We start from the raw sequence: 12,435 nt of genomic DNA on the forward strand, positions 1-12,435 counted from the left end.
AATACATCCGAAGAAAATACTTAATTGAGTTAAGGATATTAAAAGCAAGAATCAGAAAGAACTAAATAAACATTATACTATCCCTAACTCCAATTTATGAATAATAAAAGAAGTGTTTATCTTAAATTCTCATAATTAAAAAATAACCACTTTCCAAATGAGGCTTTAAAAACACCCAGAAGTATTTTTAATGTTTTTTAAGAAGGAAATTAAAATAAATATGGCTCCTCGAAAGGTTCTTTTCACATTCTTTCATGAGAAAAACATTTTCTTAAAAGAAGGACCTTTAAAGTATTAACCTCTTTTAAACCTGTTATCTCTTGAAAACCATGTAACTACACCTATATTTATAAAGAACATAATCTAATTTATATTTTAATCAAACTTCTAAAATTGTTATATTATAAACAAATGTTTTAGTTACAAAGAGTATGTTTTGAAGGTTTTAGAGACTGTAAAATGTCTCTGAAATACTAGGCAGTACTAATAGGGAAAAAATCCCCTTTAGTAGAGAATTATTCACTGTCCCTATGCTGAAGGCAGCATAAGTGTTGAAAGCAAGTACCATAAAAAAAGTACTTGCTCTGTCAAGCATTGTTCTAGAAGCTAGGAATAAGCAGTTCACAGAACAAACAAAAAGCTTTTTCCTCTGTAGAGTTTACATTTTGGTAGAGGGGTTATAAGCCATAATTAAGAGGCAAAAATTATTTCCCCAAAAATCTGATTTGGACACCCAGGTATACCCAGGCAACTCAGTAACAATATAATAGGGATTGATGGAAAGAAAAGAGTTTCCACAGAATCCAATTCTAGGAAGAAATTTAATCTAAATCCCAAAATATGGGGAATAGTTCTTCCTTCCTGTATCCAACTGCACGTCAGCAGTTGATAAAATAAAATTAAAAAAAAAAAAAACAACCCTCAGGGGAGGCCGTAGCAGTCAAGAATTAAATAAAAGCCTACCAAAGAATAAAAGTAATCTCCATTTTCAGAAAGTCAGTACAAAGATGGGTTCTTGGAGATTAAACAGTGACACAGAAGCAGAAAATGCGAATAAAGAGGCATGAGAAAGTAAAGGCTAAATAGGAAATACAGACTGGTATCATTTGGATTATTCTATATCTAAGCCTAGCCTAAATATTTGGGACAGTTTTTAACAAAGCAAGAATTTCATCACAGTGATGTACCACTGACCCTTGAACAGAGGAGGTTTGAACTGCAGGGGTCAACTGAAAAAATTCTTCATATGTAAACTGGTGCAATAAAAGGTTCACTGTGTTCGACACAGATGCTTGTACAGATAGAAAGAAGTACTTGGTCAAAGGTACAACATATAGGGAGAGGTACTAATTTCTAAACTAAACCAAAACACAGATCATTCAATTATTCATTCCTTTTATATTCACTCAGCTCTAGAGGTAACAGCTATGTTGCTAGGCTTGTCAAGGGTACTGAATTGAACATAAGATCGAAAGGTATTTGGAGAGATTTCTGCTCTAAGATAAGAGTAGCTTTTAGGCTTCATATTGTCCGATCTATTTCTCTTCTAGTATTATCACACTGCCACATTTGAACCAAAAAGAAATGGTCTAGAGCAGTGGTCCCCAACCTTTATTGGGCCACGGACCTGTTTAATTTCAGAAAATATTTTCACAGACTGGCCTTTAGGGTGGGATGGATAAATGCACAAAATAAAATTATGCGACCGGTGTAAAAACTGTGGTATTTAAAAATATAATTGTTGAACTTACAAGACAAGTGTCAATAGTGAGTCTTAGACGGATGTAACAGAGGGAATCTGGTCTTTTTTTTTTAAATAAAACATCCTTCAGACTTAAAATATAAATAAAACAGAAATAATGTAAGTTATTTATTCTTTCTCTGCGGACCGGTACCACAGGGGACCACTGGTCTAGAGTAGAAGCAGGATAACAGAATTTCACATAAAAATCTCCATGATAGAGCTTAATACTATAATTATTTCACCAGAAAAAACTAAATAACATTCACCTATTACATATATATTGTTTTAGCTTAGGAATTTTTAATCTCAGCCATAAGAAGTTTATTAAAAGAATGATTGAATTCAGTTTTTTATGTCCACAAACATAACACACTCTACCAAAATTTCTGAAATCACCGTTTTATCATCAATCAAAATGGACATGATTCAACTGTCTATAGCTATGTCTCCAAACATGATTAGATGCTTTATTTTGTATTTATTCCCATTATCAAACCACTACCAAAAATCAAGGTAAAATGAAACCAAAGTCATCAAAACAGACAAAGAGAAGAAAATAAACTAAACTGGCAGTACCAAAGACTGAAGAACTTTAATCTTGCAATACCAGATGGGACAAAAGCAGGTTTACAGTTGTTAGTATGGAAAATAATATAATAATACAAGAATAAACTGTGTTTCAGGTACTCACAACTGTAAACTCACCTTTGCACTTCCCTGTGTGTTTAAAATGTAAATATTTAACATTCTGAATATAGTTGTTATTTAGGAGGAAAAAGAGCTGCCTAGTTTGAAAGAAACTGTCCTCTCCAATAGCATAAACAAGAGGGAGTAAACCAAAAGAATTTTCCCATTAAGGAAGAGGAAATAAACAAGGCAAACCTCTTCCTTTCAGATAACAAATAAAATAAAGAGTAGCTGATAATGGTGTAAAATTTGTATATATTCTGAAGAGGGCCAGAAATATACACCCAAACTGTTTTACAGCAGTTACCCTCTGAAGAAGCAAATGTCAATATAGAGGGAAGGGAGGAAGTTGGTGATTTGAAGTTATATGTGCCTCTTCCCAACTAGTCCTTATTGGAATTCCTCAACATCTTCCAATAACCCTGCCCTTGTTAAGAATCACTGCAAGTGAAAACCATTGTTAGGATGTTAGGAGAGAAAAAAGATGCAAATCACTGATCTAGAGCATCTGTACATAATAAACTCTACCTTCTCACTGCAAAATTATATTTTTCATATATAATTGTGGGTTCTAGACAGCTTTGCTTCAATGAAGTGGTATTCAAATCTCTTTTCGCAATGTGAAAATTATAATGATTATTATCAGTCACAAAACAGAGAGAAAAACAAGCCTGTTGTTTGATTAGAGTCCTGTTACTTTGGTAAAACCTTGGCCATCCTGAAACCCTTGAGGTCTAAATTATTCTGGACAGTTAAATAAACTGTAATAATACACAACTGTTGAAAAGACTTCAATAATTCAAAAGTGTAAGCAAAAATTTCCTTCCCATACCATCCTCACTCCCTTTCCCCTGAGGGTAACTGCTGTAAAACAGTTTGGGTGTCTATTTCTGGCCCTCTTCAGAATATATACAAATTTTACACAAAAGTGTATATACAACTAGATTAAGCAAGGAGATTTGCTATCCATTCAGTTCTGCAATTTGATTTTTACACTAATGGAGTAAATAGCCTTTTAAGTTTATATATGTTGGTACACTTGATTTAGTTAAACTGCGTATTCCATAGTATTTTTCATCACTCTCTTACTGATAGGTACTTTTAGGCTGAATACTTTAAAATATCTTTTAATCTTTTCTTTTACTTTTTGTCATTTTCCATTATTGCCATCTCCTTACTTCATTGGAAAACTTGGAATCCAACTAACTTAATGTGCTAGAATTGAGATCAAATGGAAAAATTTTTGTTGTTCACACGTGAATACAATTTTGATTGCTATTTTAACTTCTCAGAGGTCCTTTAATCATCTAAATTATTGAAGGGTAAAGTTCCCAGATTGTCATTTGACAGGTGAAATATCTGCAATCCACTACAGGTAATTTCATTTCTAAGAATTGAAAAAAATTTAACTTACCTTAATTGTTTCGCATAGTTCTGTTCAATTTCTATTCTTTCTTTAACAAATTTGGCATATCTTTCCAAGAAGTCAATTCCCCATTGTGTATGCTTGTCTAAGCTGTCGAACTGATCCTAGAAAAGAAAAGTTAAAGCACATTGAAAAATCTAATTTTATCTACAAACGCTTTAACTAACTTCTGATATTTGTCCAGAGAGGCAATGAGGCAAAAAAGAGAAAACCTATGTTTCTTCTGCTGGTCCCCATCCATCGCATCCTTTAAGAACCAGACAGAAACAGGTTCCTCAGCATAAATCATGCTACTTTATGCCTAAATGCCTTTATATATATAAATACATGTGGTTCTCCCTGGCTACAACACCTTTCCTTACTCACCTTTTTTGCAATTAACTCGTTCCTCCTTTGAGATTCAATTCAAATACTCCTTCCTCCAGAAAACAGCCCTAGACTTGCAGACTGGGAGAAGTGGCCTTTGTCTGGTTCCCGAGGCTCCTCCAAAATTAGTGTTATCTACCTGCTATACTATATTGAGGGCAGGAACCAGGTATCATTCAACTCTGAGTTGCCAAGACATAAACATCATGTATGCCCGACACCATAGCACGCACTGGAATATTTGTTTAGCAGAATCAAATATAACTGGGTTCATATTTTGGGCTCTGCATTTACCAGATCTTGGGCAAGTTACCAAGGCAGTTTGAACTTTTTCCATCTTAAAGTGGGAGTCCCATCACCCACCTCATTAGGATTATGATGATGTCATTAAGTGTCCTGAAATGCAGTACACACAATACTAAAACATTGTCCTGTAAGGCTGTTTTAGTTCTCAAAAAATATTCCCTTCTGTTGCTTGAAAAAACATCGTTTCCTATCCCTTAAAAATAATCTACAAATTGACTAATAACTTCGTGCTCTCTCCTTCCCTCATTTTGAAGTCTATAATGCTAACAAAATATTCAAATATCATCTCTTTCCATACTCGTTTTTTCTTTCCGAAATCACTCATAGTTTAATTTAATCACACTTATTATTTACAAATGAATTTCCAAGTCTTTGCTTTATCTCTTTCCCTATCCTTATTTCCTTAAATCATTTTAAAATTCTACTTGTAAAAGTAAAGTCTCTCTAAACAGCAGAGATACAAATCATCTCCCTACCATACTTTAGTATTATCACTCTAATTCTATTATTTCATGCAACTTTTCATTATCATTTGCCTTCCTAGGTAGACTTGAAAACAGCAAGAGAACACACTGCTCAGTAAACTTATTGGTGTATTAATAATATTTCCCATTATAAATTGGAATTCTTTCAAATTTAAAAACTCTCAACAAAAAACACTGCAAAATAATAGCCTGAATTAAAATAATCATTCTTCATTTTTCCAAAACGCTTCCAGTTTACTGTCATCATCTTAATCAATTTTTATATATACCTCTTTATCTTCTAGATGAACTCTCCAAATATTTTTTAAAATTTTTTTCAATGATTTGAGGTGGGGGAAGGAGAGAAAAAGAGGGAGAAAGAAAAGCACCAACTCGTTGTTCACTTAGTTGTTCCATTTACTTGTGTGCTCATTCACTGCTTATCATCTGTGCCCTGGAGGAAGGGAGGGTATCCACTCTGGTGCACTGGTGATGCTTATCCACTGATCCACGCGGCTAGGGCCTCCAATTTTTTTCTTAATTATTTTTTTAACTTATTCATTTTAGAGAAGAGAGACAGAGAGAGAAGGGGGGAGGAGCAGGAAGCATCAACTCCCATATGTGCCTTGACCAGGCAAGCCCAGGGTTTCGAACCGGCGACCTCAGCATTTCCAGGTCCACTCTTGATCCATTGCGCCACCACAGGTCAGGCTCCAATTTTTTTTATTATAAACCTCTCCCCTATCTGTAAGAAATCTGAACAAATACTTCTATTATATGTATATTCTAAATTATATAAGCTATACTATTAGATAATTATAAAATCCAAAAATTACAAATTTTAAAAAAATGAAAATAAACATTATTTTTAAATAGTAATTTTTCTTATTAAACAAAGAAACAAAAGCCTATGGGCCATGACTTTTTAAAATATTAACAATTTTGGTGAGAGCAATGACTTGGATATAACTCTTTTTAAGATCCTGGTTTAATACTTAAGGACAAAGCAATGTAAAGGTCTTGGTTCTAGGGAAACAAATGACACCTCACAAAAATATAAATATCTAAATGGAAAAGTTTACTGTTGACTGCATTTTCCAATTCCTTTGTCAATCTCATCCACCAACATGCAAAGTTTTATGGTAAAACTGCCTGACCAGGCAGTGGCACAGTGGATAGAGAGTCGGATTGGGATGCAGAGGACCCAGGTTCTAGACCCCCAGGTTGCCAGCTTGAGCGCAGGCTCATCTGGTTTGAGCAAAGCTCACAAGCTTGGACCCAAGGTCTCTGGCTCGAGCAAGGGGTTAATCGGTCTGCTGCAGCCCTGCAGTCAAGGCACATATGAGAAAACAATCAATGAACAACTAAGGTGTTGCAATGAAAAATTGATAATTGATGCTTCTCATCTCTCTCCAGTTCCTGTCTGTCTGTCCCTATCTATCCCTCTCTCTGACTCTCTCTGTCTCTATAAAAATAAAAATTAAAAAAAAAAAAAAAAAAAGAATCGCAACTCTTCCCTGGACCTACCATGCAGAGTTTGGGTTTGCCAAATTTGCAAAATTACGTGCCCCCCACACACATACACACACCCTCTTGGTTCTGTTTCTCTGGAGAACCCTAAAACATTAAAATAAGTAAGAAATATGTTTCCAAGTTTTAAGTGTGCAGATACAGTATTTGTAGGTGACACACATCATTTTCAGCAACAAAATTATGTAATAATAGATGAATTTTCAAATATTCATCATCAAAATGCTTGCTCCATAGCTGAAGTTTCTTTGGAAAAGCAGCTATTCACTCACTATTAAAATTTCCCTTTTATCATGAAGGGACAAATTAAATTTTATCAAAAATACCTGCCAGGAAAGCATATTACTAATAATCACTTATTAAAGAAAAGGTCAACAAATTTGAAACAACCAGGAGATAAATAGCAAACCTATGTGAAACAAAGATTTTCAGTGGTCTCTCCCATTTCATTGGGAAATACTGTAAGTCTATCTACTATATTTTAAAGATTATTTTTCTAAAACTAGCCATAATAAAAATATGCAATAATATTCTGTGGACTGATTCTGGCTTTAATTTTCTTTGTTTACCTCTAAATGATGAAGTAAATAAATTGCAACATATCCCAATTTCTTTTTTAAAACTGCAGTCAATATACTGCTTTATTCATGATTACATGATTTTTTTTCATAAAATGCTATTCAAGTCATTTACTGTTGAGAATAATTCTTCTTCCACTCAACTTTCCTTTAGTGGTTCACAAAAAGTTCCAAATATACTTCATTATTGAAACAGAATCTAGCAAATATTATACGATGAGATGCTAGAAATATCTGAACTTTAATCACTGTATAGCAAATTTTCAACATATTATTTTCCCTAAAAGATATTTCTTTAGGGGTGTTTAATGAGACTTCTAACAGTATTTGTTGAGACAATTAGTTTGTCACCATGTTGTTTTACATATATCACTATTTTTATAACAAAAAAGCAAGTATAGTTCTAGTAACATCCTGTCTTTCATCAAGTTTGAAATTTCAAGAGGATTCCAAAACACTCATGTTCACAGCAGCATTGTGTACTATAACCTAAAGATGGAATCAAACCATGTGTCCATCAACTGATGCATGAATAAACAAAATATGGTGTATAGATACAACAACCTATTATTCAACTTTAAAAAGAGTATTCTGACACATGCTACATACAACATTGATGAACCTTGAACACAGCATGCTAACTGAAAATAATCCAATCAAAAAGGACAAATACTGTGCGGTTCCACTCACATGAAGTACCTAGAGTAGTCAAATACATAAAGACACAAAAGTAAAAAGGTGGTTCCCAAAGGCTGACTGGAGGAATTCATGGGAAGTGACCATTTAATGGGAAGAATTTCCATTTGAGAAGAAGAAAAATTCTTAAGATGAATGGTGGTGATGACTGCCCAACACAATGAATATACGATACTTAAAGCCACTAAACTACACACTTAAAATGGTAAGTTTCTTGTTTTATTTTTGTAGAGAGACAGACAGGAACAAAGAGAGAGAGATGAGAAGCATCAACTCAAGAGTTGCTTCACTTTGGTTGTTCATTGATTGCTTCTCATACGTGCCTTGATCAAAGGGCTCCAACCAAGCCCATAACCCCTTGCTTAAGCCAGGGACCTTGGGCTCAAACCAACAACCTTGGGCTTTACGCCAGCAACCTTTGGGCTTAAGCCAGTGACCATGGGATCATGTTGATGATCCCATGCTCAAGCCAGTGACCTTGAGGTTTCAAACCTGAGACCTCAGTGTCCCAGGGTCATGTTCTATCTGCTGTGCCACCATCAGTCAGGCTTAAAATGGTTAAGTTTTATGTCATTTATATTTACCATAAAAAAAGGGAGGGGGAGCCTGACCAAGCGGTGGCACAGTGGATAGAGCATCAGACTGGGATGTGGAGGACCTGGGTTCGAGACCCCGAGGTCTCCAGCTTGAGTGCAGGCTCATCTGGTTTGAGCAAAAGCTCACCAGCTTGGACCCAAGGTCGCTGGCATGAGCAAGAGGTTACTCGGTCTGCTGTAGCCCCACAGTCAAAGCACATATGAGAACGCAATCAATGAACAACTAAGGTGTCGCAACAAAAAAACTAATGTTTGATGCTTCTTATCTCTCTCCATTCCTGTTTGTCCCTATCTATCCATCTCTCAGACTCTGTCTCTGTAAAAAAAAAAAAGGGGGGGGGGCTCCCAAACATCAATAAGTTGTGAAACAATATATTCTTGACTGAGCCTAACCAGTGGTGGTGCAGCAAATAGAGCACTGGCCGGGTATGCTAAGGTCCCCAATTCGAAACCCAAGGTCACTGGCTTGAGCATGGGATCATCAACAAGATCCCGTGGTTGTTGGCTTGAGCCCAAAGGTCACACTGGCTTGAGCAAGAGATCAGTAGTGACTTGGCTTGGGCTCGCCCCCACTGCCATCAAGGCATGTATGAGAAGCAATCACTGAACAACTGAAGTGAAGCAACTATGAGCTGATGTTTCTCATTGCTCTCCTCCTCTCATTCCCAAAACTCTCTAAAACCAAAATTATATATATATATATATTCTTGACTGGTTATCACATGATTTTAAACATCACTAAAAAACTGCAGATGTATGATCTAGTCTTATTTTTCAAACTCTTGTTAACTACAGTATGATGGCATAGCATTATTTGATATCACAGGACACAAAATACATTCAGGGCAAGCTTCATTACTAACAGTAACAGATCAGTGGTCATGTTCTAAATTACATTCTCAATAATTTCTTGGGGGAAGCCCACCTCTAATCCAAATGATTATATAGCCATTATATTTCTTTTCTTTGTTGATAAACATCGTTGATATTTTCTCAAACATATTAAGAGAAGCATCAGTCTTGCTATTGCCTATTGTTTGTTTATGCTCACATTAGTATTATATTTAATTAATGGTGTATTTACAGGAAAGTTTAAGTCAAAGACAAAACTCCAGTGTCGACTGACATTTAAAATACTAGTAAAGTGTCACATTTCTTATTTTTAGATAATATATATGAATCAAAGTTCTAAGCTCTTTTCTCCTGTTAGCGTATCATCTTGTGTGCTCCCCTTTGAACAATCCCTGCTTTAAATTATGCATTGTCCTTTATGTGATCTACATCTGATCTGTATCAAGTCCTCTCTATCCTACTAATATAGTCTCACTGGCCTTTTATCTTTACCTTCTTTTGTATACACATAGAATAACAATTCTCTAATTTAGTTAATCACTTTACAAATTAAATTAAAAATATACTGCTCCAAATTCACATAATCCCCTAGATCTACTTCAAGCTCTTTCAGGATTCCCAAAGAAAAAAATAAATCATCTCAAGATTTGATATGCAAGACCTGTGTCTATTTAAAAAATTAACTGTCATTCCTATTTTCCCAATACTCAAAATCATTCATGGTATAATTCCACTGGACAGAACCTTGGATTATAGTCAATGGTTGGGTTCAGCCGGTTCAAACCAGTTCAGCAGAACCGATACCTAATTTTTTGTGAGTTCAGCAAATCAGTGGTTAAAATAGCACTTGTAATCAAATTCTCTCTAAGATGGGCGCCTGGGCAGCTGCCCAATGTGGAAATCACAAATTTACATTCCTTACTCTTTTTTAACATTCATCTGCGCAACAGCATATTCTAAGTACCTGTAGTAATGTTCATTCCGTCCACAGGTGAAAAGAATTGCAAGTGAGGGCGCCAATCAAGAAACAATATGAAAATACTTAAATAACAGTTTTATTGTTTTTTTGTCAGGTACTATTTAATATTTTTCATTAATATTTTAAAACTCTTATAACAATCTAGTTTTGTGTACTTCTTTTATTGTTCTTATTTAAGTATTAAATGCATGAAACAATAAACTACCTTTTGGCATATTGGGGTTTTTTTTTTTTTTACTTAAAAAGGTCATCAGGGCAGAGAACCCGTTGTTAAATTATTTGAATCCCACTGCTGATTATATCTATATATTAACTCTTAAGAAGTATTTTTAGAGTTGGTCACCATAATAAATCATAGAAGCTCAACTAATGAGAATATTGAGAAAGTAAGGTCAAATTTTATTTTTTAGTTACTGAAGATTAAGTCACCAGCTATAAAGTCTCTTTGGATACAATTCTTAATTTTTAATGTTGAGGGAGTTTTTTTGTTTTTTTATTTATTATCTTTTTTTTTTTTTTTTTTTTTTTTTTGCATTTTTCCAAAGCTGGAAACAGGGAGGCAGTCAGACTCCCGCATGCACCCAACCGGGATCCACCCGGCATGCCCACCAGGGGGGCATGCCCACCAGGGGGCGATGCTCTGCCCCTCTGGGGCATCGCTCTGTTGCATCCAGAGCCATCCTAGCGCCTGAGGCAGAGGCCACAGAGCCATCCCCAGCGCCCGGGCCATCTTTGCTCCAATGGAGCCTCAGCTGCGGGAGGGGAAGAGAGAGACAGAGAGGAAGGGGGGGGTGGAGAAGCAGATGGGCGCTTCTCCTGTGTGCCCTGGCCGGGAATCGAACCCAGGACTCCTGCACGCCAGGCCGATGCTCTACCACTGAGCCAACCAGCCAGGGCCTTAATGTTGAGTTTTAAAATATTCAAAAATATCACTGAACAACTATACAAGTAGAAAACATTAGAGAAGTCCAATACTGATTTAATTATACTTGACCAAGGTTGTAACATACTTTTCAAGTAAAAAGATCCCAAATAAAAGCCAACTAAATACAGCAATGAGTATTAAAAGGCAGTATAAAGGCAAGATATACACATTTGACAAGTGAAGCAAAGTTCTCTGCTTTGTAACCACTTTGGAAAAACAAAATCTAACTTCAAAATAAAGCACCTCTAAAAAAGCACTTGTCTAAAAGACAAGTCTTAAAACAGAAATTTTAAATACTATCATATTACATAGCCATATTGTATATATTTTTTGCCTTAAACAGTAAATCTACAAATAAGACTGCAAATAAGAATATATGTAAATATAAACTTAATGTAACATTTAAAATAGAGAAGAAACATTTTTAAGATAAATTTTATTTAATCCATTAGATTACATTATCTGGGTTTTCAACTAGACATATTATATTATGAAACATTCTAAATATTACAAATTCTACCAGGCATCCCCAAACTACGGCCCCAGGCCGCATGCGGCCCCATGAGGCCATTTATCCGGCCCCTCTTTCATTGGTGGTCAGTGAGAGGAGCACTGTATGTGGCAGCCCTCCAACAGTCTGAGGGACAGTGAACTGGCCCCCTGTGTAAAAAGTTTGGGGACCCCTAAACATTCAAAGTGAGTAATTTAAATTTTGAAAGAAAATGAGCAGAGAAACTAATTTGGCAATATTCCTATAAGAAAAAAAATGCAAAGTAAATAGTAAAAGACCCATCAAGAATCATACTTGAAATGTTAAAATATTCAGGAAACAAATATTCATTTTAAATTCTGTAATTGTACTGTTTTACTTTTTCTCTAAGCAGAGCTCAATAGAAGCAGGTCAATTTTGAAACTGCAATATAACTTTACCAAAAATTGGTTTCATTACTCTTAACCAAGAAACATTAGATAAATACAAGTTTATTTTTCACTTTATATACTGGTTTCCAAACAATCATTCACATAATTTGTTCACAGTGATTTTAGTACTTTCATGGGATTCAATAACTTAATAAATGTCTAAACCAGACAAACTTCATCATACTGCCTAGCACATATAAGGCTGATGAATAACCATTCTATCTGTATAGCATTTTTGAATTTACAAAGTGTTTTTATATATATTAACAGATGTCACCTACAAAACTCTATTGATAAGGCATTTTACAAATGAGCAAACCAAGTTACTGAAATTAAGAAATTCAAACAAAGTTTTAACTCTGGCT

The 12,435-nt window shown here is 35.0% G+C and overlaps 1 protein-coding gene across 3 annotated transcripts in view; it reads right to left on the reverse strand.

Annotated features, from left to right (window-relative positions):
* Nucleotides 1–12,435, reverse strand: part of FNBP1L (formin binding protein 1 like) — a 107,217-nt gene that overhangs the window by 49,558 nt on the left and 45,224 nt on the right. For all 3 annotated transcript variants that reach the window (XM_066376756.1, XM_066376755.1, XM_066376754.1), the window contains exon 2: nucleotides 3,846–3,961. In XM_066376756.1, the coding sequence (XP_066232853.1) occupies nucleotides 3,846–3,961 (116 nt within the window). The remainder of the gene's footprint in view (nucleotides 1–3,845; nucleotides 3,962–12,435) is intronic.

Source organism: Saccopteryx leptura, chromosome 3 (genome assembly GCF_036850995.1).
Source record: "Saccopteryx leptura isolate mSacLep1 chromosome 3, mSacLep1_pri_phased_curated, whole genome shotgun sequence".
Lineage (NCBI taxonomy): Eukaryota > Metazoa > Chordata > Mammalia > Chiroptera > Emballonuridae > Saccopteryx > Saccopteryx leptura.